This window comes from Oreochromis aureus, linkage group 6, assembly GCF_013358895.1.
Source record: "Oreochromis aureus strain Israel breed Guangdong linkage group 6, ZZ_aureus, whole genome shotgun sequence".
Lineage (NCBI taxonomy): Eukaryota > Metazoa > Chordata > Actinopteri > Cichliformes > Cichlidae > Oreochromis > Oreochromis aureus.
The window spans coordinates 42,331,260-42,358,810 of NC_052947.1; the positions used below are offsets into that span (position 1 = coordinate 42,331,260).

The 27,551-nt window shown below is 45.6% G+C and overlaps 1 protein-coding gene across 2 annotated transcripts; it reads left to right on the top strand.

Annotated features, from left to right (window-relative positions):
- Positions 1 to 3,755: 3,755 nt before the first annotated feature.
- Positions 3,756 to 26,753, top strand: LOC116319948 (sodium/calcium exchanger 1-like). 2 transcript variants are annotated; one of them, XM_031739423.2, is made up of 10 exons: positions 3,756 to 3,948; positions 6,119 to 7,926; positions 14,058 to 14,164; positions 17,004 to 17,024; positions 17,155 to 17,172; positions 20,218 to 20,286; positions 20,733 to 20,857; positions 21,936 to 22,035; positions 22,161 to 22,427; positions 24,369 to 26,753. In XM_031739423.2, exons 2-10 carry the CDS (start codon positions 6,140 to 6,142, stop codon positions 24,743 to 24,745), a joined length of 2,871 nt encoding a protein of 956 aa, XP_031595283.1. In that variant the 5' UTR covers positions 3,756 to 3,948; positions 6,119 to 6,139; the 3' UTR covers positions 24,746 to 26,753. The 2 variants fall into 2 exon arrangements, with proteins under 2 accessions (XP_031595283.1, XP_039469570.1); XM_039613636.1 differs by lacking the exons at positions 14,058 to 14,164; positions 17,004 to 17,024 and adding an exon at positions 14,414 to 14,517.
- The last annotated feature ends 798 nt before the right edge of the window (positions 26,754 to 27,551 follow it).

Here is a 27,551-nt window from a genome sequence, read left to right on the forward strand (position 1 = left end):
TCCTTGAGTGCTGGGGTAGCCTCAGCATCTGTCTCCTGTACAGACACAGAGCATTCAGAGCAGCTGGATAATATCAAATAAAATAAATAAATATACAATAACTTTGTTGTATATGAATATTTATTTTTTTATTATTGATATTGAAAATTGAAAGTACAGTTGTGCTTGGGTTCTTGGTTTCACTGCAGTATGTGATAATCAACAGTTATTAACAGTTAGCTATTAGCAGTGGCTCGTGGTCGAGTGGCTGTTTATTTTACTTGAATCTTTGAGTCTCTTCCTTCCTAATTATGTCCCTCCATCTATTTCAGGGGTGTCAAACTCCAGTCCTCGAGGGCCAGCATCCTGCTTGTTTTTGAGATATCCCTGCCCAACCTGCTGCTGATTACCTGGATCAGGTGTGCTTTGTCAGTAAGAAGCTACAAGGGCAGGTTAGTGGGAAAAGCAGGACAAGTGGTCCTCGAGGCCTGGAGTTCGACACCTGTGATCTGTTTTCTTACCACGTTAATTTCACCGTCCTCATCTCTTCCTCACGCTGTTGTTGGGCTGTGGCCCCTCCTCCTGTACTTCTCTAAGGCAGCAGCCTCCTGAGCCTACGAGACCTGGTTACTGGTTGTTGTACTGGCTCAGGCTCAGCTGTCCCACTCACATCTCCCCACACCCACACTAAACCAGCCCACTGACCCCCTAAGCAAGCAGGTGAGCTTGTTTGTGTCAGTAGCTACAGAAAACGATCTGTCAGACGGGTACGAAGAGAACCGCTCCAAGCCAGATCCTGATACGCCAACCCAGCACCTGTTCCAGCAGAACGTGATAAAAAGCTGAGGTCCGACACAGAACAGTCACCATCGTCACTCTGCATCAAAATATCATTTGATACTCTCAGGGCTGACTCAGTGAGGTCTACAAAAACCTGACTGAAAGTGGTCAGGAACGCTGTGCCGATCCAGGGCAGCAGCTCACTGATGACCGCAGCCTTCTCTAAGATCTTAGCGGTAAGTGGAAGCTTGGAGGTGGGTCTATAACTGCCAATCAGAGGAGGATCCAAATGGTCCTTTTTCAAAAGTGGGTGGATGACACCATTTTTGAAGCAGCTACTTCACCAGAGGCCATGAAACAGTGAGCGCACTGGGGGCGATGCACTGTGGGACGTTTTTGATCTGCTGTTGTAGGTAACATGTCCAGAGAGCAAAAAGGGACTTTCAATACCAATAAGCTCGCCAACTCAGATAAAGTTACTGGTGTAGGACAGATACAGATAAATAAAAATAACACAGCGGTGGTCCGAAGTAAAAATGTCGTGAGAAAAAACTGAATCATAACATTCAGACCCAAAGTAAAAACAAGGTCCAGAGTGCCTTTTGGCGTGAGCTGGGCCAGATACGTGCTGGTTAAAAGGAAACGTGTCCATGACTCTCATAAAACTCCCAGCAGAGGTCAGACCCATCATCAGTGGACGTTAACATCCCACCTACAACCAGTTTACACAGTTTCAGGGTGGACGATAAAACGTCACAAAAAAGGATCCTCATCATGAGCCTCAAACAGCACCTGCTCTCACCTGCTCTGAGCAGACACCTGAAAGTTTACCCAGAATGCACCAGTGCTGGTTTCTGCTCTCTGATCCATGTCACTGATGCTGAGAGGAGGTCCGAGTTTCTGTAAACTTGCAGTGATGCAGTTTTTAACAGAGCTTCAATATGTTTTTCTGTCCTGTTCACTTCCTGAAGACACCTTCTGGAAAATAACAGAAAATGAGACGTGGTTCTGGGAGGGTCAGCTGACCCCCATGTTTGTCTCATGATTGATCTGCACAGACACCAGAAGCACGAGTTTTACAGTTTACTCCTAAACCTTCATCGCTGAGACTGAGCTGCAGTACGAGCGTGTTGCTGCAGGAAATGATCACGATAAAGAAACTCAATCGCACACAGGAAGTGCTGCTCTGTGAATGCTTAAAGCTGAACTCTGTCCTCATAAGCCCACAGGAAGGTTTTCTATCTGCAGGTGAACCTGCACAGGTTCACCTGCAGATAGAAAATAAAATCAAATAAAATCAGAAATCGTGCGAGGCTTGTCTGCTGTGATGAACCGTGTGACTCTGGTTTAAAGGTGTGAAATGATTGTGTCGCTCTCTGGATGCCGGCCTCTCTGTGAAGGTTGTGCAGATGTCGTGTGTGGGTTTGGGGATGGGGGTGGCTGCGAGGCACTTGTCCCAGCATTCCTGCCTCTGTTAGCCGTTAGCTGTTATCTCCCCACGTGTCGGTGGTGACGAGGAGCTGCTGAATGGCCCCGGGCCCTGCAGAGCCTTGTATGGCCATGGCCCTCTGGCAGAAGGACGATAAGCAGCGCGCAGGCAGCTACGCAGCCATGTTTAGTACGGCGTGTGTTTCTGTTAAATTTAGAGCAGTTATCGGACGCGGCTCTCCCTCCTGAGCGCACTCTCTTCTCCTGCTGCTGCTGTGTCAGGACCAGGGGTGAGTACCAGCTCAGAGAAGCACCACAGACCGGGTTTACTCTGCAGCAGCTGAGCTTCTTCAGCTGTGAGCAGGTCATTGTCACGCCTCTGTGATGGAGTGATGTCATGCTGAGGCAGGTGATGCTGTAGGGTAGCTGGTGTAATGTTTTGTGATTTTATAAGGTGTAATGGTGTGGTAATAGTATACAGCAGTACTTTGGCGTATGAGGATTAGTATTATTGTTGCTGGATGGTTGAGGGCTGGTTGTAGTGACGTTTTGCAGTGTCATGTTGTAGTAATGTGTAGAAGAAGAAGATACTTTGTACCACAAGTGAAGGACCAGAAGGACCAAAGCCTGCAGTTCCTCTGATGTCCAGCAGAGGCAGCGGTGAGTCAGTCCCCATAGACTCCCATGTTAAACTTTCCATGCTTACAGCCTGATGCACTGATTGGTTGGTCTCAGTAGATATTTCCATCCTTCACGCCACTTGTATGGCGGGAGGATGATTTCATAACTCACCTGTTTAAATCTGACTAAATCGGAGCCAAACAGCTGTTTTTGGACACAGCTGATCTCTGATTGTAGCTCAGGTCCAACTCTCAGACGGGAGGTCTGTGTGAGGGAGCTGAGGCCAGAGAAATACAGCTCGAGTACGCACACACACCCTCTGACCTGAAGGAGGAACTGTCATGCTGAACAGACGTCAGTATAACTTTGGAGTTTTCACTGTAGCGGTGGCACAACGAGAAACTCCTCCCAGGACTGATTGAAGTGACTTTAATGGAGAGTATAAGTAAAGGAGACGAGGCTGAGGTAACAGGGTGAATAAAATGCAGTCTGGTCCATAGATCAGTCTGATAAACGGAGGTTTCTTCCTGTTAAAAGGGAGTTTTTCCTTCCCACTATCGCCAAAGTGCTTGCTCATAGGGGGTCATATGATTGTTGGGTTTTTCTCTGTATGTGTTATTGTAGGGTCTACCTTACAATACAAACAGAGGAGGACCAAATCAGTTTAAGATGAGACGTGAAGTGTGTCACCAAACTCCAGATTCAGTAATCTGACCTCTTTGTTTCAGACGTGCTGGTGACCCCCCCACTAAAGAGGAAACATGAGAGCAGAGCTGCAGGAAACAGCCTGGCTCTGAATAAATTTATTAAACTTGATCTGATTCGCTGATTTCATGTCCTCTTTGTTAACGTCACCCTGCGGGCGGCAGAGGGGGAGGAGGTGCTGAGGAGAGGACAGCGCTGCTCCTTCAGCTCTGTTGTTATTTCGGTGTTATCATCAGGTGGTGTTTCTGTTCCTCGTCTCCACGCCGTCTGACAGCCGCTCGCTGGTCCTCTGGAGGAGAAGCAGGTTTAGCGTCGGGGTTTCAGCTCTCTGTAGGATGAAAAGTCTTCCTGTACGTTTGTCAGCCTTCTGATTTTTTCTTCTTTTCCATCGTCCATCAATGAGTTTGATCTTCACCTGAAACTGTTTGAGCCAAGGTAGGTTTCTGATTTTCTCCTGAGCACTCGTGCAGGCTCCAGCGTTTCAGCTGAGCTTGTGTTGCTGTTCATGTCACAGCATCTCTCCCTGATCTAACTCTGAGAGGGATGATTTGGATTAATGTGAATATGATTGTTCATTTTCAGACACTCCTCCTTGTTTATTTATGTATTTATTAGTATTTATTTGTTATAAATTAGTGTTTTTTATTTTTGACCTGGGCGCTGACACGCAGCAGTGTTTGTGATCAGTGTGCGTGAGCTGCAAATGAGCTGCCCTTTGTTGGGTTAGTAAAGATCTCTCAATCTGAAAACTAATCATTTAAAAAATGTCCAGTCAAATTTTATCTTTATTTACAAAGCTTGAATATAAAAGAGACACAAACGAATCTAAAGGACTCTGTCACTTTGGTCATTTTTTGTCATTTGTTTCAACAGTTTGATGTCCTCCAGTAGCAGTTTTCCTCTATTCCAGCAGGTTCACGGCTCGCTGGTAGTCGTTATGTCTCTTCATAGCTTTGTCTTCTTGAATCACATTTCTGATGGTTGTTGTTTTTCTTCTAAAGTAATTTGCAGTGTCTGTGGTACTTTTCTGTTTTTTTTTTTATTAGTTTTAGATACTTTTGTACCTTTGATTTCCTGTCTTGCTCTCTTGTCACAGGTTTGTTTGTCTTTGTGTAATTTGGCTGGTTTGTGTCTTTTCAAAGTCATACTGGGGTGTAAAATGTGCCCTTGTAGGAACACCAGGCATGGTTGCTGTTGTGAGCTGTTATTGTAAGAGCAGCCTCTCATCAGAATTCAGTGTTGCTGGTGTAAGGTTGAAATAGGAGGAGCTGCTCTGTGGCTCCGCCCCATCTGCACTATCACATTCACACAAGCACTTTTTTTCTACACAAGTGCTTTCTCTCTAACAGTCACACTCTGATGAATGCCTCAGAGAGCAACGTGAGGTTCAGTGTCTTGCCCAAAGATACCTTGGCATGGAGACAGGAGCAGGGATCAAACTGCCAACCTTTTGATTAGTAGCTGACCTGATCTATTCAATTCAAATCACAACAGAAGTGGCCTCAAGGCGCTTTATATTGTACAGTAGATCGTACAATAATACATACAGAGAAAAACCCAACAATCATATGACCGCCTTTGAGCAAGCACTTTGGTGACAGTGGGAAGGAAAAACTCCCTTTTAACAGGAAGAAACCTCCGGCAGAACCAGGCTCAGGGAGGGGCGGGGCCATCTGCTGTGATTGGTTGAGGTGAGAGAAGGAAGACAGGATAAAGACATGCTGTGGAAGAGAGACAGAGATTAATAACAGATATGATTCAATGCAGAGAGGTCTATTAACACATAGTGAGTGAGAAAGGTGACTGGAAAGGAAACACCCAGTGCATCATGGGAATCCCCGGCAGCCTACACCTATTGCAGCATAACTAAGGGAGGATTCAGGGTCACCTGGTCCAGCCCTAACTATATGCTTTAGCAAAAAGGAAAGTTTGAAGCCTAATCTTGAAAGTAGAGATAGTGTCTGTCTCCCGAATCCAAACTGGAAGCTGGTTCCACAGAAGAGGGGCCTGAAAACTGAAGGCTCTGCCTCCCATTCTACTTTTAAATACTCTAGGAACAACAAGTAGGCCTGCAGTGTGAGAGCGAAGTGCTCTAATAGGGTGATATGGTACTACAAGGTCATTAAGATAAGATGGGGCCTGATTATTTATGACCTTGTATGTGAGGAGCAGGATTTTGAATTCAATTCTGGATTTAACAGGAAGCCAATGAAGGGAAGCCAAAACAGAAGAAATCTGCTCTCTCCCTGTCAGTACTAGAAGGAGAGAGCAGATTTCTACGTTCTGAGCTACAGCCACCCCATAAGATACACCAATAACACCAAATTTTCTGGATGTTGAGCGTGCTGGAAGCATTTCATGTTTCACAAACCAAGCCCATCTCATAAGAACATCATCTCATGTTTGGGTCAGGACAGACTTTAGCTTTCATACAGACTAGAGGACAGACTCTCCTTTTTTCGCTGAAGCACTGCTGCTGCCAGGTTCACAGCCACTTTTAGAGGTAGATGTGGTTTGAATGTGGAACAAGGCTTCAGCTCCAGCTCAGTTTTAAACATAATTAGGGAGAAACCAGAATATTGAGCACTCTCTCTGTATCTTACAGGTTTAAGGGAGCTGAAGCACCATGAGCCCAGCAAGGACCGTGCCGATGTTCTTCACCTATAAGCTGATTTTCTTTGTGACCGTCATCTCAACCGAGTTTCCATATTCAGCAGCAGCGGGCTCTACTCTGACTCTCACCTCCAACCAGACAGCCACCAACCACAGCAAATGTGGTGGAAGCACCGACTGCATAGAGGGCGTTATCCTGCCTTTATGGAAGCCACAAAACCCAGCCTTCACTGACCGCCTCGCCAGAGCAACCATATACTTCGTGGGGTTAGCGTACATGTTCTTAGGGGTCTCCATCATCGCCGATCGCTTCATGGCATCCATCGAAGTCATCACTTCCCAGGAGAGACGGATCACCATCAAGAAACCAAACGGTGAGAAGATCACCACGACTGTACGCATCTGGAACGAGACAGTGTCCAACCTGACCCTGATGGCGCTCGGTTCATCCGCCCCAGAGATCCTCCTCTCAGTGGTGGAGGTTTGTGGGCACAACTTCAACGCTGGTGAGCTCGGTCCCAATACCATCGTAGGAAGTGCCGCCTTCAACATGTTTGTCATCATCGGGCTCTGTGTGTCTGTCATTCCTGAAGGAGAGACCAGAAAAGTGAAGCACTTGCGGGTGTTCTTCATCACCGCTGCCTGGAGCGTCTTTGCTTACACCTGGCTTTACCTGATCCTGGCTGTCTTTTCTCCAGGAGTTGTGGAAATATGGGAGGGCCTTCTCACGCTCTTCTTCTTCCCACTTTGCGTTGGATTGGCGTACATAGCGGATCGCAGACTTCTTTTTTACAAATACATGTACAAGCGATACAGAGCGGGGAAGCGGAAAGGAGTGATCATCGAAACGGAGGGAGAGCCAGAACTTCCCTCAAAGGTTGACATTGAAATGGATGGAAAAATGCTCAACTCTCATGGAGAGGAGTTCACGGAGGAACTTGAAGGGAAGGAGCTGGACGAGGAGGAGGCCCGCAGGGAGGTGGCAAGGATCCTGAAGGAGCTGAAACAGAAACATCCAGAGAAGGAGATGGAGCAGCTGATGGAGCTTGCGAATTATCAAGTTTTAACTCAGCAACAGAAGAGTCGAGCCTTCTACCGCTGCCAAGCGACCAGGATCATGACAGGAGCGGGTAACGTCCTGAAGAAGCACGCCGCTGACCAAGCCAAGAGAGCCACCCATGATATCTTCTCCGAGGTGTCGGTGAACGACTTCTCTTCCAAGGTGTTCTTCGACCCCGGTACCTACCAGTGTTTGGAGAACTGCGGCAGCGTGGCACTGAATGTGGTTCGTCGTGGCGGAGACCTGACCAGCACGGTCTCCGTGGACTACCGGACAGAAGATGGCACCGCCAACGCCAGCTCAGATTATGAGTTCACAGAAGGAACCGTCGTGTTCAAACCTGGTGAGACGGAAAAAGAAATCCGCATCAACATTATTGATGACGACATCTTCGAGGAAGACGAGCACTTCCTGGTTCACCTAAGCAACGTCAGAGTCAGAGCTGAGGGTTCGAACAGTCACGAGGCAAACCACGTGGACACCCTCGCAGGTCTGGGTTTGCCATGCACGGCCACCGTTACCATATTTGACGATGACCACGCCGGGATCTTTACGTTTGAGGAGCCAGTGATGACCGTGAGCGAGAGCATCGGGGTGATGGAGGTGAAGGTGATCCGGACCTCAGGAGCACGTGGCGTTGTGGTGGTGCCCTACAAAACGATACAGGGGACCGCTAAAGGAGGCGGCGAGGACTTTGAGGATACACACGGAGTTCTGGAGTTTGAGAACGATGAGATTTCGTAAGTACGAATCCTCTTTAACAATCTGAGACAACTTTAGCTCCACAGGTGTTATAGTAACAGTATCTTACTTACATGTTAATCGCTTCACACCCACCAGCGTTTTGGCTCCTCCTCCAGGATTAGAGTTAGGGTTTGAGTTCAGTCATGTTTGGATTAGTTCATGGATAAACTTTTTAAAGAGCATTGTATGTCTCTGTGACCTAACATTTTCTACTTTCTGTTTGGGAACATGTTAAGAGGTTAACCCTTACACCATCACGTGAGCTGGCAGGCCTGGCTTCTCTTACATGGTTTCTTATTAATCTTAAAATATAAATGCATTTATGTACTGATCACTCTGAAGATTTCAAACCTTTCCAGATTATTCTAATGAACAGGCTTCATGCATGGGAACTTTTTCATCACCTCTTTAAACTGTACACGACCGAGACAATAGTTTCAGCCTCAAGAAAATCACTTCCATCGAGTTTAATCACTCGACACCTGAAGCACCATGAGATGCTCTGCTGCTGACACTAAACAAGTGTCAGAACTTAAATTTGTCCTTTATCATGTGCGTAACGTAGTAAAAAGATGTATTTTAACTAGTCAGACTTTTACTGTCTGATCCTTCCACGCCAGACACAGCTGGTCCTGATCTGTTCACTAAAGGTAATTAATCCATAATTAACTTTAATTAATGAACTCCACAATCCTGATTTAGAGCACTAAGAAAGAATTAAGACACACACACACACACACACACACACACACACACACACACACACACACACACACACACACTCATTTAATTTTCTTCAATAGTTTTCCCAGAGCTGCAGTCAGCTTTCCTAACATGAGGAACAGGAAAGTAAAACACAAAGTGAAATGAGGCGTTTCCTCCATCAGTCCTGCTGCCCCGACACAAACCTTTGTGTTTGCTCTTCCTGGGTCTGGAAATCGACACTAATGGGGCAACCTGTGAGTTAAAGAAGGGCTCTAACAAGCATCAGTTGGGATGTTGTCCCATACCTGTCCCATGTAAAGTCTCGTGCACATGAAGGTGATGAGAAACACTTTGTTGTGTTAGCGTTGCTGTCGGTCTGTCTGTATTCATGCATTCACCTGGAACCACCTGACTGTGTTTGTAATCAAAATACCTGCAGAACGTGTTCGATGCGAGGACGTAAATTCAAACTGGGCGGGCCGACCATGGGGGGACACGCTTGTCTGTCCGTCTGTCTGCGCTTTTGTGTCTCAATGCTTTTACATTTCACACACAGTCTCTTTCACACATATATTCACACTCTGTAGCTCGTATGTAATGAAGAGTGTCCATCTATCCATTGTCTAATGTTTTCAGGGTGTCAGTCAATCAATCACACACTCACTCACAGCACACATCGATTTAAAATCACCAGAATCAGCGCCACAGTGGACTGTGGCGTGTGGAGAGAACAAACTCCAGCAGGGACTGCTTTACTCTCATGCTGTAAAATGAAGTAATCATACGCAGGGGTCACATGATGTTGGGATGGAAACGTGTTGACTGTTGATAGACTGCATGGCAGCACCAAGAGGACTGGATCTGTTCTTTTACATTAATGTTTAAAATCTCTGTTCATACAGAACATCATATGGAACCATACGCAGTGTTTTCAAACATTAGCCTATGTTTGAATTTGTATCATGATTATGAAATCAGTAAATCTCAGATAACAGTTCTTTATCGTTGCTCTCGTGGTTGGAATCATTTACATTTGTAGACGAGATCTTTGTTGAAGAAGGAAAACATTAAAACAGATGGATGTGATATGAGGGACTCTTTGGTTTCAGGTCTTTGATTTAGTTTTTGGTGATTATACATAAATTTTGTTTTGTTATCAGAGTGAACAGAATAAAAATGAGGGATTTCTTTGTAACTGTCCTCAGTGACAAAGAATTGTGAACTCATGTTTGTTACTGTTACTGTTCAGGTTGCTGGTGGTGTGGACCCACACGGTGGGGGCCAGCTGGGCCCCCGTGCATAAATATAAAACCACAACAATAATAATGTCAAGTTATAAAACTACATCAAACGTTTGGGGTACAGCGCACGATGTGTAGAAGTAATCTAACTACTTTGTTTAGGTAGAGTAATCCTGCTGACCACTCAGGGTGCTGAGGTCATAGGTCACGATGAAAACAGGGTAAACACCTCACAGCTCTTCGTTAAAGCGTGTACCCTGGTCTGAGCGTAACTCCGCCTCCACACAGTCACGTGACTTGTGTCTTCAGCCTTACATGCCTGGCATAGCGGCTGCAGGTCGACTCTTTCCACGTCTCAAATGAAAACATTTATATCCGCGAAAGGAAGAGGACGGCGTGCTGGAATGGAGACGCTGCCTCGCTCGTCCTGTGTTTGAGTTTATTAATGAGGACGCTGGCAGCGCTGCGGCCGCAGCCTTATATAGACCGATGGAGTTATCGCAGCAGAGGCGGGATCTCCGAGCTCTGCGGCGCGTCCTGTTTTAGGCTGTGTTCAGTCACCCGGGAGACAGATGGCTGCAGGCGGGTCATTTATAGTCAGTTTATTAGGCACACCGTCAGTCTGACAGTGCGGTGCACGCCTCCCCCGTCAGCACTGTCTGTGCTGCTCAGTGAGTTTGAAGGAAAGTCCTCCAGTGACAGAAGCAGGACAAACCGCACAGTTTGCATCCATCAAAGCTGCAGCAAGTCAGGTACACACAAATGCCTGCACGCTGCACGGCAGCGGTTCAGGCTGTGATTGCAGTGTGCTCGATGGCATTCAGTTTGACACGCAGCTGATGTAGTGATGTTGAAACAGCTGGACAGGTGATCCAGGTGAAAGGCTGCTGCAGTCATCCTGACGGGCGGTGTCGGGAACATTTAATGGTCTTATCCAAGTGATTCTTTTTCCCAGAGGCAGCATCTGCTTTGTCTCGGGCAGCGTGCGTCACACTGAGTTTACTGTTGTGTTGCTCTCAGACTGTCACTCACAGGCTGTGAGGTCATGTGATGGTCCCCAGCAAATCAGCCAGTGTGTGCTTTGTGATTTATGTTATGGCGTGACTCGATGCGTGTCACACCCTGCAGGTGTCGTGTCTCCGGGAGTCCCCTGGCTGTAAACAGCTGTCTGTGGGGACATCAGTGTTTGCGCCTGAGCAGGTCACATGTTTGCGAAGCTGCACCCTCGATGTGTTTGAGAGGGCGGAGCTCTGACTGTCCCACGGCCGTCCAATACGTGATTGGTCTGGATCACCTTCTTCTAGGTGTCTGACAATCCAGTAAATGATGAGATATTAAACATATGAAACTCTTTCTGGAATGTGTCTGCTGTCCTGGCATCATTGTGCCGGTTTATAGTTAGTAACCGTCACTGAGGCAGCCGTAGCATTTCCTGTGTCCGGTATTTGTCAGCGCGAGGAAGGATCGATCTGACAGCTCCAACAGAAGAGCTGAGACCGGGCCCTTCCTACTTTCCTTCTTTCTTTCCTTCCTTCTTTCCTAACCTTTCTTTCTTTCCTTCCTACTTTCCTTTCCTTTTTCTTTTTCTTTCTTTCCTTGTCGTGTCAAGGCTCTATAAAGCGTCACTTTTCTCACTGCCAAACTACCTTATGACTCCACCCATGTCTTCAAATATGCTCACTTTTTGTCAAACGAATGTGTGACATCACCTCACTGCTGATTGGGTGGGCTCAGTGAAACTGGGCCTTCTGTCATTGGCCAGACTCTCCTGTAATTGTAAAACATAAAGTTTCAGTTAATTCACAGAAAAAGCTTTTTTCTCATTAAGGACTTTTGTGAAATAAATACAAATCTGACGTTTCTGTGTTAGACGGCAAAACAACTTTCAGTGTTTTCTGTCACGCTGTCAGCATGAATGAGCGTGGCAGGAAATGTATTCAAATACAGCCAACAATTTATGCCCTCCTTCACATTTTCCAAAGCTAGGGGGCCCGATTGTGGCCCCCGGGCTTTATGTTTGACAGCCCTGTTGTAAGGTGTCTGTCGCTGCCAGTCAAAGCAGTCTGTGACATCATGGCGGTGTGTGGTCGGATGCCAGATCAGTGAAAGCGTGATGATTGGAAACGTAACAGCTGCTGCAGGTGTGCACACCTGCGTCCTGCATGGCAGCGGCTCGCTGAGGGGACTGCCTGTAGCTGCCTGTAGCTGCCTGCTGCACGGATGCTGGATGTTCGCTGGTGTTTCCATCTTTTGTCAGGCGGCTGGAGGTGCGGGGGATTTTCAGTGTGTCAGATGTCTTCTGTCTGCTGTGCGAAGCAGATAAACACCATGCCGCTCTCTTCCTTATTAGGCCAGCCTGCGTTCAGGCAGCAGCACCTCGTCCCTGCTCTTCGTCGCAGCATCAGCCCATAAAGCAGACACATCACTGCAGCTTGTTCCTGTCACGGCCGACGACGGGGGAGGTCACTGCTGGCCGGCGGCCACGACTCCAGACTTGGTGCACTTTTTATCTCGCTTCTCCTTCCTCCACAGAAACCCTCTGCAGTGATAAAAAGCTGACTTACGTAGAGTTTATATGTAATCTCTGATTTTTATAGAGGCAGTAAATCACACAGACCTCTGCAGCTCTGAGAGCATTTCCATTCTTGTAGCTTCTCGCTGCATTCACGCTCTGTCACTGCATCGAAGCAGCTTTCAAGATTTTACAACCCTGATGAGCAAAAATCATTTTATTTTATTTACAATAAAACAGACCACGAATCAAAGCTTTAAACTGACAACATTTTCATTGTTAGAAAAATGAATTTTGAATTTCTTGGCAATGACTTTAAAAAGGTCAGCAAAAGAGAAACAGCTGGAGTAAGTGGACGCGCGATCACATGATCGAGCATCAAACCAGCGTCTTAGAGAGGCAGAGGGTCGCCAACCTGCGAACACTCCCAGAAGTCAGCATCTGTGAGCAGCTCAGTGTGTCCTCCAGATGTGCAGGTTACAGCTCCAAAGCTCCTTTATAAAACTGATCTGAGGTCAGACCCAACCAAACATCAGCGCTCAGGTCAAAGCCTGCTGCTCTGATGGTCTCGCTTTGTAGGCTCTGTATCTGTGGGGAGGGTGCTCCTCTGGTGCTGTGGGTCACCTAGGCACTCCTTCCATGGTAACATGGTCGTTCTGTAACCAGCATCCATCACTAAATATACTCGACGTATATTTATATATACTAAAAAACAGTTAGATGAGTACCAGCAGTAATCTGCATTATCAGGTTCTTTAAAGATGACTTAAAGTGAAATAATAATGAATCTGCCTTTAGTTTCATGCAAACCCACCAAAAGACACAAAGTGGATCACTTCTGTGTTTTTAACCCTGTGAGGTCCAAGTCATCCTCGCTGATCCCAAACCTTCTGTTTTTGCAGAAGACGGAATGATTTTGTGGAATAAGTTTGTCACAAATTTACTGGTTCAGTTTTAAATCGGGTCTTTTGTCTGCTCGTTCTTGCTCCCTAAAGCTGAACGAGTACAGATTCTTTGGATGAATAAAAGTGAAACTCAAACGTCCACAAAGCTGAAAGTTTCTTGAAACTGTGACACCAAACAAACTGTGTCCTTGGATCACCGAGAAAGCCCCAAAGCATCAATCTACTCACATTAAATAAACATGGGAGTGGATGCAGGCCATCTTCAGTTTCCATTCACACACACACACACACACACACACACACACACACACACACACACACACACACACACACACACACACACACACGGCCTGCTGTAGCCTCCAGCTCCGCCTCCAACACTGAACAAACAAACTGTGTCATCATGAAATCTCCTCGCTGTCCTCTCGTCTTCTCTGTGTTTCACATGAAATTCAGAAATGACTGACTCTCTTCTGTGTCCCCACACTCCTAACCCTGCTGCCTCACCTGAACAATTCAGATTTGATTTCCTGGAGTTGTAAATATTAAATATAATACTGGGATGGCCTGGGTTAGGGTTGGAGCTCAGAGAGCTAACATCCCTGCAGCCCATCTCTCCGCCTGCACACATAAAGTTCGTACGGAGCGGTGCTGGCGAACAGAACATTTCCCTCTGCCCGCCGTGTTTCTCCTCTTTGTCGTGTCTCGGGTTTCTGCACGCTTCTCCTTCTGCAAACTCTCTCTCCGGCTTTTCTCTGTTTCAGCAAAACCATTCGGATAAATATAATCGATGACGAAGAGTACGAGAAGAACAAGAACTTCTTCCTGGAGATTGGAGAGCCTCGGCTGCTGGAGATGAGTGAGAGGAAAGGTGGGGGGGTGCCGCCTTCCTGTGCCCTGACCCCACCCATATCACTGATAACCTTTGACCTCAGTCGGCCCTGTTGATGTGGTGTTTAATGTCATAACGAATGTGGGAAAGTTTGAGATGAGCTCATCCTTTAATAATCTGAGCTAATCATGTTTCTGTATCCCAGCAGGCAGATAAGGTGTCTGTGTGTGTGTGTGTGTGTGTGAACTAATGCATGACCCCTGACCTCTGACCCCCCTCCCCCCACAGGAAGACCATAGCCATTAAAATAATCGATCACGAGGAGTACGATAAGAATGCCAGCTTCTACGTAGAGCTGCAGGAGCCGTACTGGAACAGGAGGAGATGGACAGGTGTGAACGGGCACCTTAACCTCTGACGACCTCTGACCTGTCCTCCTTTGCCTGTCTTTGTGCAGTTTGTCTTTGCTGCTGTCACTCCTTTGCCCTCAGCTGGCGTCCTATTGGTCCAGACTCAATTATGACCCGCATCAGTGCTGAGAGATGCTAGGACAGTTTGAGTCAACTTTATCGATATGTAAGGAAAGGACAACAAAATCAACGCGTTGATTACATTTCTCTGGGTTTATAGAAAACGTCTGTCACACAGTATTGTTGCCGGGTTCGTGATGTGATGTGAAGGCACGTGTAATCAAGTCACCTCCGCCTTGTAACTTAATGTATTGAGTTGGATCCACTTCATTAATTAATGATGAATCAACATATTTACTGCAGTTGAGTCTAACTCAATTTATTTAAGTTGATCCAACCCATGAAAATTATGTTAGTCCGAAAAAAATACCTAATGCCAATAGAAAGCCATTTATTAATGTGGAAATCCTTCCATTAAGTTCATGTAAAGAGTTATTTTTTAGAGTGTTCAACAAAGTCTAGATCAGGGGTGTCCAACTCCAGGCCTCGAGGGCCGGTGTCCTGCAGGTTTTAGACGTGTCCGTGATCCAACACAGCTGATTTAAAGGCTAAATCACCTCCTCAACATGGGCGTTTATCAATATGCGTACTTGTGCGTACTTGCGTTCTCGTGTACTCGTGATACGTCATCAGTCGGAGACCAAGTACTGTTCCAATTGAAATGCGCATCAAGCCGAGCGCGAAAAAGTCCCGGATGTGTTCTCGCTCCGCCCGTTTTATCGAGCATGCATCGGTGTGGACTTGGTACAGCTAAATATCCCAGAATGCATTTCGTCCAAAACTCAACAGCGGACTCCCGGGACATCGTTTTCACCCCCCCCCGCCCCCCCGCTCGCGGACTTCTCACTACTCAGGTTAAAGAAACTCCAGCAGCTGTCTATAGTATTGAGTGTCCACTAGAATAGAAATAAAAGCGTTCTAACATCTCACCTGCTTGTTTTTATTAAGGTATGTACACGTATGTACATGTACACTATTTTTATTAATAGAGGTTTCACTACTGAGGTTAAAAATGATATATAAGTCACTTAGATCACTTCTAAATGTTAATGTTTGGTTTATTTCAGTGTTTTATTTGTTCCTGAGTAAACCGGTTTGGCTGTGATTACAGTTAAGCTTCATAACATGTTACTCACAGTTAAATTAGGAGGGGACGGCAGTAAAAACTCCGGACCTGTGACGTCATCACGTACGCAGGTGTTCCAATTGTACATATCGTGAGTCCGTGCTCGCGTACTCACCGAGAACGCGAGCACGGACTCGCGTACTTGAGAATTGAGAAACGGCCAGAGTCTTGAAGTTCTCCAGAGGCCTGGCAATGAACTAATCATGTGACTCAGGTGTGCTGAGAGACACCGGCCATCGAGGGCTGGAGTTGGACACCCCTGGTCTAGTTAACATAAAAACACCTTTACCAGGGTTACTGGGGCCTACCCCAGACGTGATAGGGCGAGAGGCGGGGCACACCCTGGATAGGTCACCATTCTATCACAGGGCTAAGTCAGAGAGACAGACAACTATTTGCGCTCACAGGTAATTTAGAAACACCAATTAACCTAACTTTTCAATTGTGGGAGGAAGTCAGAGTACCCACTGCAAACTCGGCCAGATTGTGGATTTGACCACACGAGCTTCTTGCTGTGAGGCAACAGTGGTAACCGCTGTGCCACTGAGCTGTCAATCCAGGCTTAAAAACAGTAGGAAGGTTCTGATTACAAGGCTCGGTATACAATTTTCTGCACGTTTTTGTCTCTGACAATAATAAATAGCGATAGCATACACGTGATGTGTGTGTGGTCGTCTGCCTCTTATAACCCCAGTGATTTTCCTGTGGTCTCAAATCTTGTGAATTTCCCGAGTCCAGTAATTATGGTCACCATAGAAACATGAAATTATTTTGTTCAGATTACAAGTTTGAATCTTTTAAATGTAAAAACCACCCACTTTCATTTTCTTGAGTGTACTGAAGCAGCCTGGGTGTTTCACTGGGCTTTCAGGTGGTTTTTGTGGAGTTTGTGTCTTCGCCCAGTTTGCCTCACTACAAACACAACATGCAAGTTCTTCTTATCTTAGTCCCGAAGAGACTAGGAGAGAGATTCTCGCTTCCTTGTTGGTCCAGGTGTGGACAGATGCGGATGTCTCCGGTCGAGCTGTGACGCCGGCAGGTTTGGGAGGATGGGTCAGGTCCATTCAGAACCTGCACGTGTCCGTGTGAATCGCACACTTTAAATTTGTGTCAGATGTAACAGTAAACTAACAGCTGACGACCGCTCGAACCGTCGTCAACCTCACGTTTGTCACGCGTTAGATCAGCAGCATGAAGTCCAGATTGAGGACAGGTGTGTCAAACAGAGACCTTGTGATGTCACCTCTGCTTCATGTCTCTCTCATCTCTTTCTTCTCTTCAGCTGTGTTGCTTCAGGAAGTCGGTAAGCTGCTTTCTTTGTCCCCTTCCTGTCTGCAAACCGTTTATGTGTGTTGCTTTCATGATTTCTAAGAATTGCCACAAAACCAAATGACTAACTCTGACTTCCTGTTTCGTACTTGCTGTCCTTTCAGGTGGATTCGTTAAGACAGGTAAGTGAAACCCAGCAGTGAGACGATATTTGACATGTGTCACTGTATGTGTGTATTAATTTGTGCTTTTTGTGACTTTTTGATAGACAAACAGCTGTATGGTAAGACACCTGTCAGTGGTGTAAATGGCTTTCAAAGTGTGTCAACACTTAAAGCAACGTGTACGATCGTAGCGGTGTCTCGTAAACTCTCACGTGGCTCTCATTTATCACCTTTAAACGTCGGACGCTTGAGACGAAGCCCCAAATCTGATTTAGACGCTTAAAGCCAAACTTCAGCAAACAGACCAAAGCCCGTTCCCGCTGCTCCACCAGGCCTGAGAAGCATTTGTGTTTCACTGTGATCACCAGCGTGCCACGGATGATTGGCGTGTCACGCGTAAAGCTGGTCATGTGTTCTGAATGCCGCCACAGAGTGGACCTAGCTGTCTGCTGGGCAACAACCAAAATGCTAACAAAAGGGCTTCAGAATTGGAGTCCATCTTTTATATACAGGCTATGCTCTGCATTTGAAATGCCCTGACCCGTTCTGTGTGTCATCGTGGTCACAGATGAAACAGCACCAGCACACCTCCAGTTATGTTTTCTTTCAGGGCATCACGCAGGGGAAGAAGCTCAGGGTAATTTAAACATGGCGTCGATCAGCACGCTGCAACACCATCGTTCCCGTTATTTCGCCGAGCCACAGAGTGTCTCAACTTTAATGAAATTGGTGGAAATAGAAGAGAAATTATAGTAAAGAACATTTTAGTCAAACACATCAGCGAGTATTTAAAAAATCACCTTCCCAAAGCAGCTGGAAGAGCAGGTGTGACTCTCAGGCCGGCTGTTTCCAGACTTCACGCTGAGCGTGAGAGATGCTCTCACCGCAGAACGAGCAGCTTTCTGATGCAAAACAATGTTTTGGTCCAATCACAAGCTTTCCCTGAACCTAACCATGCAGGTTTTTAGTTGAGTGAAAGGAGAAACCAGATGTGAGGATTAGACACAGGAAGTGTCAGACACAGTGGGATGAGAGGGCATTGGCTGTTTGCTAAATGAGAGCCTGTCTTTGGTATTGTGTCCTAGCTGAGACATAATACAGATGAAAACATCTGGAAAGACATTCATTCAGTTCTGTGAAAGGGTGACCGCTGTGGTTCCTGTAGGAACGATCCCATTCAGCTTTCCCTTAAACAGTGATGCTCTCTGGGGTCATTTACACTCATCCGCCTCAAACTCCCAATCCAATCGCCGAGCTTGACATTCTGTGACATGAGCTCCCGACAGCTTCAGGCTCCGTCTCTGTGTCAGTCTGAATCATCAGCTGCTTCTCCAAGGCAGCGATGACAGACGTTTAAAGAAGGACTTAAACCTGGGAGACGATGGGAAACCTGCAGGAACCGGTGGCTTCGCACCTCACCACTTTGACAACACGTGTGTTCCTCACAGCCTGTGATTGGCAGAAATTTCTCTAAGATCCATTAACCTTTGATCAAAAGCTTCCCAGAGGAACCTTCAGAGTTTCCAACATGAAATCTGAGCAGAAAATGTTTCAGACTCACTCACAGCAAAAATTCAAATTTCAAAAAGTTACTGTAACAACTCAAAAACCTGTTTTTAAGTCCTCCAAATGATTCGTCGTTGGTAAAGCAGGAAGTAAAGTTTTACAGACTTTTTTAATCAGCTCACTGGCATTAACTAACCTTATGACTCCGCCCTTTTATCTAAATATGGTCACACAAAAACGAATCAGGCGGCCATCAGGTGGACGCCTCAGATCAGCGGCTGATGCTGATGTCACCATTTCTACAGTGTACAGAAAACACGTGATTTTTGGAGCCTGTTATGGTGCAAAGAATCACCTGTTTTTGAGCCAATCAGTGAAGAGAAGACTCCTTCTTGACTGGGAAACATCTGGAGGTTTCCGGAAGCCTTAAAATTGTGAGATGAGTAAGGTTATTTCTAACCAAACTGAGCATGCTCAGTTCCCAGATACGCACAAACAGGTGACCGACAGGTGTGCTGACGGTCCTCGGCGCTCTGAGATACTGAACCGTCAGCGTGATCATTAATGTGAATGTTTGAAGGTAAAACCTTCAGAATAAAAGAGAAGGCTCATTTAATCACTCTCTCCAGGTTCTTGCAAACTTTTACTCATAAAAATCTTAAACAGCATTAAATTAAATCTTAGACTCAGTTTGGATGGGTCTTAAATCCTATTACTGCAGGAAAGGTCATTTTATTACATACATCATATAGACTATTATTATTATTATTATTATTTCAGTTCAGAGAGCAGCCAATCACAACTCATCAATATAAAACGAGGAATGATCTGTAATCACCTGTGCTGGGGTCGTTATTTTAAAAACATTAAATATCACTGCCGTCAGCAGACAGGCATTGTTTTTACTCCTCGTTGCTTCCTGTTAGCGTCACATGACCTCTGTAACTGTCCGTTAGTCTAACGCTCAACCTTTCACCTGAATGCCCACCTGTGGAGGAGCTGCAGGTGTGAGCGTGAGTGTTCTGCTTGTGTAAGCAGAGTGGGTGAAACCCCGCCTCCCGGCATGTGCTGATGGTGAAGCAGAAATCTTCTCGCCCTTTATATCGCTCAGCATAGCCAGCCTAGGCGAACACTCTGCTATGATGCTAGCCCCGTGGTACCATCATAGACTGTATACAAAAGAAGTAAGCCTGTCGCTGTTCACGTGCTCACAGCAGCGAAATGCTGTTTCTGGACTGAGCGCACAGTTACCATCCAGTAAAATTAGCAAGTCTTCACATCTCCCACATGAGCCGAGGTAAAGAGACATTAAGCTAACCTTTTCTGCGCTGGTTGAATAATAACTAACCCTTGTTAATGAAAAGCATCACAGGAACATAAATCCAGATTGAACAGCAAACACACACGTTTCATCCCGTTTTTTAAAGTCTCACAGACTCACAGATTCTGTCCCTCTGAACAGACGCACATTAAACACACAAGCCCTCAGCTTGGTGCTGGATACAGGCTGTGATGATTCAGCCGTGTTCTGGTTTCAGTTTCTGTTCACCTGTTCAGGCAGAGACATCTACAGGAAGGTCCAGGGACGAGAGCACCCCGTCCCCTCCAACATCATCAGCATCGCAGGTTTGCCCGTCATCTATCTTTTACTGTGCTAACATTTACCACAGTGTCAAACGAACCATTATGATCATTTATTTTTGTAGCTCTGATCAGGTCAGGCTACGCTCACATGTACACGGGTATCAATGAGAGCTGAGCTTTGGGAAAACTCCTCCCAGGATGAAGATTGCCTAAAACTCTGTTTCTGCATGCATCATGTTATTGATGGTGGGCTTTTGACTGGCCAGCATTTCTTCACCATCAGGGTTTAGACATCTTCTTGGAAAATCTTTAGTGAGAACTGAGAGCAATTCAACTTCGGCTCAACCCCATTAGAAATAAAGTGAAAAATATTGGCTTCTATATCAAGAATAGGCATATTTATAAATAGCTGCTCTCTCACATAATAAGGTAAATGAATCTTAATATTTTCATTGACTCTACAACCTAATGTTTCCTCTCTGATTCAGAGGAGCCTGAGGAGCCTTTGACAAAGAAAGAAGAGGAAGAGCGGAGGATTGCAGAGATGGGCAGGCCAATGCTGGGCGAACACGTCAAACTGGAGGTGATCATCGAGGAGTCATATGAGTTCAAGGTAGGAGACGTTTCTCTCTGGTTAGTGTGAAACACATGAACCCCTTTCAGACCAAACTGTTCTGAGGATGGTCACTACTCATAGAAGAGCACCAAGAGATCTACCAGGACTTTGTTGTTTGTACCACCACCAATACAACAAAGTTCTGAAATGTTCAGCGCTAACTGTTTTTAACATAACTAATTGAAAGAGAGTACCATGACCCCAAAAACTGAATTCTAAGGACTTTGATAGTTCCCACATAGTTCCTGCAGTGTGGGCACACATAAAAAAGGAGACTTCCTCTAACAGTGATTAGATAAAGGTCCTTCAGTCTGAGCTAGCCTGACCAGTTGGATCTAAAGGACACTCCAAAAACTCTCTCATGGATGGATGGATAGTTCAGAAATCCACCTGCCAACATCAAGGAAGTCCAATCCCTACACTGTGTCTTTACATTTAATACATCGCTCCTAGCACATAGCATGTTGGACTGTGACCTGAAAGACTAGTATGTTGACTTTGTTCCCTTTGAATCGAGTCGAGCTGATGGCTTTACCTTCAGAGTTACTGAACAGACAGTTAGTTGCATCATTAAACCAAGAGGAACATAAATAGCTGGAGCGTCTGGCATTTCTAGCCTTTTATGTGGGATTTTCATCAGTATGTCCTACATAAATGGCTAAATGTTTAAATGCGTGTAAGAGAATTTCTTTGAAACCCAATGGCCTCTGGTTTGTGAAGCTATAATTGTTAAGCTTGAGGTTCTTCTTTATGTAAGATGCAGATGCTCACCACATTCAGACTGGTCTATGAACAATCCTTAGGCTGAAAGAGTCTGTAATAGAAAGACACAAGTCGGACTGAGCCTGAAATGATCACGATGTGTTCTGGGTCATGCTTCCTGTCCGCTCTTCCCTTGCGTCATGCTCACAGAAACTGAAGAATTTCCAATAGTGAGAGAACATCTGAAGCAGACTTTCATCAGCTATCATCTACACGTGAAACAGAGCGACTGTTTCAGACAGGTGATTTTCAAAATGGTCAGCAGGGAAGTGAAGGTGACATTAGATGTTTCCTGTTCCTGGATGTGTTTCAGAGTACAGTAGATAAACTCATTAAGAAGACCAACCTGGCTCTGCTGATTGGGACCAACAGCTGGAGGGAGCAGTTTGTGGAGGCCATCACAGTCAGCTCAGGTATGAACTAACTAACTGTCCTTCTTCAGGTAAGAAAAACAACATTAATTTAAGCCCTGATTCAGGGCTATCAGTTTGTGCCCAAACCAAGCTTTAAAACTGATTTCTGGCTTTGCTCTCCTCAGGCGATGATGATGAATGTAGAGAGGAGAAGCTGCCCTCTTGTTTTGACTACGTCATGCACTTCCTCACCATCTTTTGGAAGCTTCTGTTTGCCTTCGTTCCTCCTACAGACTACTGGAATGGTTGGGCCTGTTTTGTTGTATCCATCACTGTCATAGGCATGTTGACGGCAGTGATCGGAGACCTGGCGTCGCATTTTGGCTGCACCGTGGGCCTCAAAGACTCAGTCACCGCTGTGGTGTTCGTCGCTTTGGGCACTTCTGTACCAGGTCTAACACAAACATCTCATTTTCTTTACTAGGACTTTCAGTCCTTCAGATTTTCTCCAAGGCAAATCCTAATAAAACCATTACAACAAACAAACAACAGGAGCACATTAAATCAGAACTATCTGTATGAAAACCCAGAAGGTTGATTCTGTTCATCTGGACGTCTTCAGTGGGAGAAACGTTTCGTCACTCATCCAAGTGACTTCTTCAGTCTCAGCTGACTGCAGGTTTCCAATCTTATAAACAGTAAATTTGCAATATGACTGAAACCAGCCCACTGAAGGAACAATGGGCTGTGAGGTCAGTTCCTTAATCATAATTATGCAAATTCCCATGACCATTGATCAACAATCACTGACCAAAACCCACTGATCAAAGACCACTGATCAATGGCCATGAGTACCATTCACAGAGAGTTGGGGAATGGCTGCAATCACAGCATTGTAAGATGGTGACAGATGGACCCTTAGGCCCCCTCCTCGATTCAGAGATGGTCTTTCCCTTTTCACGTAAATGGCCTCCTTGACTCCGCGCTCAAACCAGTGTTCCTCCCTGTCCAGGATGTGTACATCCTCATCATTGAAAGAGTGTCCACTGGCCTGTAGGTGTAAATAAACTGCAGAGTCCTGGCCTGATGAGGTTGCTCTTCTGTGTTGTGCCATCCGCTTCGCCAGAGGTTGTTTGGTTTCCCCGATGTATAAATCCTGGCAATCCTCCTGGCACTTAACAGCGTACACTATGTTACTCTGTTTGTGTCGGGGACCCGATCCTTGGGTGGACCAGTTTTTGGCGCAGCGTATTTTGGGGTTTAAAAGCCACAGAGACCCAGTGTTTAGAAAAAATGTGTCTCAGCTGCTCCGATACTCCTGACACATATGGGATCACTACAGGTTTTCGCCTGGGCAGCGGTTGTCCTTCTCTCCTGGATCGGCTGGAGCTTTCTTTAGGAGCCTTCCCAGCTTTGACAAAAGTCCAGCTGGGATAACCACATTTACTCAGGGCCTTCTTGATGTGCTGTTCTTCTGCCTCCCTGGCCGCTGTGTCAGTGGGGATGGTGTTCGCTCTGTGTTGTAGCATCCTGATGACACCCAGTTTGTGCTCCAGTGGATGATGAGAGTCAAACCTTAGATACTGATCCGTATGTGTGGGTTTACGGTACACGTCAGCTTTTAGATGTCCCCATTACTGATGGAAATCTCACAGTCTAAGAAGGCTAACCTGCCACTTTTCATATCCTCCTGGTGAATTTGATGTGTTGGTCCACCGAGTTAATGTGATCCGTGAAATGTAGTACGTCCTGAGATTTGATTTTCACCCAGGTGTCATCCACATATCTGAACCAATGGCTTGGTGGTGTTCCAGGGTAGGATAGCAAAGCCCTCTTTTCGACTTCTTCCATGTACAAATTGGCCACGATGGGTGAAACTGGGGAGCCCATGGCACACCCATGTTTCTGCCTGTAGAACTGACCCTTGTATGTGAAGTAGGTGGAATGAAGACACAGTTCCAAAAGCAAACACACTTGGTCGATGCTGAGAGTGGTCCTGTTGCTGAGGTTGGTGTCATCCTGTAATCTCTTAGGAACTACCTCCAACGCTTCCGTGACTGGGATGCAAGTGAAGAGAGATGTAACATCGTACGAGACCATGGTTTCATCTGCCTCCATAATGACATCTGTCACCTTCTCAACAAAATACAAGGTGTTCTAGATGTGGTGTTCAGAGCTGCCAGGTTGAAGGTCAAAGCCAGAAACTTAGAGATGTTATAGGTGACTGAGTTGATCATACAGACAATTCGTCTTCAAGGCACACCGCTTTATGTATCTTCGGTACAGCCAGATGAACAGAATGAACTTTTGGGATTTCTTTAACTGGATGATTGAGCATGGATCAAGCCCCTTTTTATCTCAAACATATCTTCTCTCCACTTTCTCATCATCAGACACCTTTGCCAGTAAGGTGGCAGCCATTCAGGACCAATATGCCGATGCCTCCATTGGAAATGTGACGGGGAGCAACGCTGTCAACGTCTTCCTAGGTATTGGTGTGGCCTGGTCCATTGCTGCCGTCTACCACTACACCCAAGGTCAGGAGTTCAAGGTCAATCCTGGCACACTGGCCTTCTCTGTCACACTCTTCACCATCTTCGCCTTTATCTGCATCGCTGTGCTCATCTACCGCCGTCGACCGGAGATTGGCGGGGAGCTAGGTGGACCCCGTATCCCAAAGATCCTCACCACCTGCTTGTTCTTTAGCCTGTGGTTAATGTACATCGTCTTCTCCTCCCTGGAAGCCTACTGCCATGTAAAGGGCTTCTAACAGTTCCACTCCAGACCCTCTTCAGGACTTTTCTGTTGGATTCTAGGTTGCTGCATATACCAGTGGGTTATTGTCAAACATTTGCTGCATATCTAAAGGTTATAACAGGGATTGACCTGAATGGATTCCCTGTAGTTCAGTTCACATTTTTCATGAGCATGATCATGAACAGGGACAGAACATATAAAACAAAATAAAATAAATTTACAAAAAACATCTTGAATGGATTTCTAAAGGGTTGGGGTTACAATCATACTGGGTGGCTTTTTTAAGGGTTTGAATAAATGTCTAGTGACTTAGCAGTTTCTATAATTTGTTACTTGTCTGAAAGTTTAGATTGATTGACATTTCAACAGGTTTCTAACAAGTTTTGTTTGTTCTTTTTTCGCCTATCTGTGAATATCGGAGTTCTTTCAGGTTCTACTAAAGGTACCAAAGTTTCTCATGTGACGCCATGTGCACATTGCTCGAGAGCTGTCTGCCATATTAGACGTGATACAACTGCTGGTTGCTGTGGAAAAATGTCTATTCCCTGACTGATTTGCAGTGGTTGCTGGTGATTTCTGCCTCTCACTGGGTGAAATTAGATGAAAAAAGGTTTTGCACCAGAAATCTCTGAGTGATTGCCTTGGTTGCTACCAGGTTGCCATGGGGAAATGTAGTTTTTCACATTTGTCTTCAAATACTTGCAAACCCCAACCAACACTCACTGGAAGTTCAGAAAGTTTGCCTTTAAAGTAATAAGACCAAAACAACTGCCATCAGCCTCAAGCAACAACTTACAACCAGTCGTGTAATACTGCTGTTTCCCTCACAAACAGATGCTCTCTAGTCCTGTGTGACCTGAGTACTATTCACCTGATTCTACAGTATCAGCATGATCCAAAATGGCAGACAAGTAAGCGTCACATGGTTGGGGTCACATATTTGCAAACCCTCAGTGAGAGGCTCAAAACCTCTTTGATGGCTTTCTAAAGGCTCCAACAGTACCCGATGGACTCTCTTCTGCTGTGAAGGATCTCTGAAGGTTCTAATGGAACCCTGAGAACTGAAACTGACTGACTCTGGTGTCCATATTGGACTGTTCTCTGGCTGCTGAGCAATGGTGACTACTTTCATCCTCACATACCTCCCAACCATGTAAAACATCCTAACCTTTCAGTGATGTCTAATGTAAAGTATTTAATTTTGACGTGCATGGACTTTAAACCACATCATGAGTAGCTGACGATTAAGGAGAACCGGAGTGACTTTTAGTGTTTTAGGTGACTCTGAGGGTAGTGTTGCACCTACATGAATATCTGCACTGAGTTTGAATTAGAGGGAGAGTTTAATCAGAGATGCTGTGAACAGCAGCTGGTTTGAGTTGGACCTGATCTGCTGCTTCAGTGGAGTCAAACACTGAGGAAATAACGATGTATGCTTGAGTGTGATTTCCTAGACTGATGACAGAAATGTATCCATCTGTTAACAAAGACAAAATTCTGTCATGTGATTGGCTGTTTGGATGATGTAAACATTAGTTGCGTCTTCAGAATGCAGTGTCTTTGTTTCAAGTATTAAAGTAGAGTGTCAGTAAATCGTTCTCCTCTTTGACTGGATCACAGAAATGTCTGCTCAAATCTAAGGCATCAATTTCATGTCAACAAAGAGCAGAACTTTATAAATAATACTACAATATTATACATGTATTATACTAAATGAGGGCTGCGGTGTAAACCTGACAGGTCCATCGATAGCTCACAGGTTCAGAGTACAGTCAGGGAGCTCAGGTGAGAGAAAAGCAACAATTTCAGGCGTATTTATTGATATTTTACAAAACCAACGTCCCTGTGAAGGGTTAAAGATCTGCTGTATGACAAACTGCTAACACAAATATCTGAAAACAACACAAACATCGATGATACAAGGTTAAAGGCTGAGCTTTGAGGAGTGTTGGTTCTATATACAGTAGCTTGCAAAAGTATTCGGAACTTTCCCACATTTTGTCACATTACAGCCACAAACATGAATCAGTTTTATTGGAATTCCAGGTGAAAGACCAATACAAAGTGGTGTACACGTGAGAAGTGGAATGAAAATCAAACATGATTCCAAACATGTTTTACAAATAAATAACTGCAAAGTGGGGTGTGCGTAATTATTCAGCCCCCTTTGGTCTGAGTGCAGTCAGTTGCCCATAGACATTGCCTGATGAGTGCTAATGACTAAATAGAGTGCACCTGTGTGTAATCTAATGTCAGTACAAATACAGCTGCTCTGTGACGGCCTCAGAGGTTGTCTAAGAGAATATTGGGAGCAACAACACCATGAAGTCCAAAGAACACACCAGACAGGTCAGGGATAAAGTTATTGAGAAATTTAAAGCAGGCTTAGGCTACAAAAAGATTTCCCAAGCCTTGAACATCCCACGGAGCACTGTTCAAGCCATCATTCAGAAATGGAAGGAGTATGGCACAACTGTAAACCTACCAAGACAAGGCCGTCCACCTAAACTCACAGGCCGAACAAGGAGAGCGCTGATCAGAAATGCAGCCAAGAGGCCCATGGTGACTCTGGACGAGCTGCAGAGATCTACAGCTCAGGTGGGGAATCTGTCCATAGGACAACTATTAGTCGTGCACTGCACAAAGTTGGCCTTTATGGAAGAGTGGCAAGAAGAAAGCCATTGTTAACAGAAAACCATAAGAAGTCCCGTTTGCAGTTTGCCACAAGCCATGTGGGGGACACAGCAAACATGTGGAAGAAGGTGCTCTGGTCAGATGAGACCAAAATGCAAAACGCTATGTGTGGCGGAAAACTAACA

What these genes read in the sequence shown, in the direction of transcription:
- LOC116319948 (XM_031739423.2), top strand. Translation starts at nt 6,140, where the DNA reads ATGAGCCCAGCAAGGACCGTGCCGATGTTCTTCACCTATAAGCTGATT. An exon ending in GGAGATGAGTGAGAGGAAAG is followed by an intron (nt 14,165 to 17,003) that starts GTGGGGGGGTGC and finishes TCTTCTCTTCAG; the next exon opens with CTGTGTTGCTTCAGGAAGTC. An exon ending in TTTGGGCACTTCTGTACCAG is followed by an intron (nt 22,428 to 24,368) that starts GTCTAACACAAA and finishes TCTCATCATCAG; the next exon opens with ACACCTTTGCCAGTAAGGTG.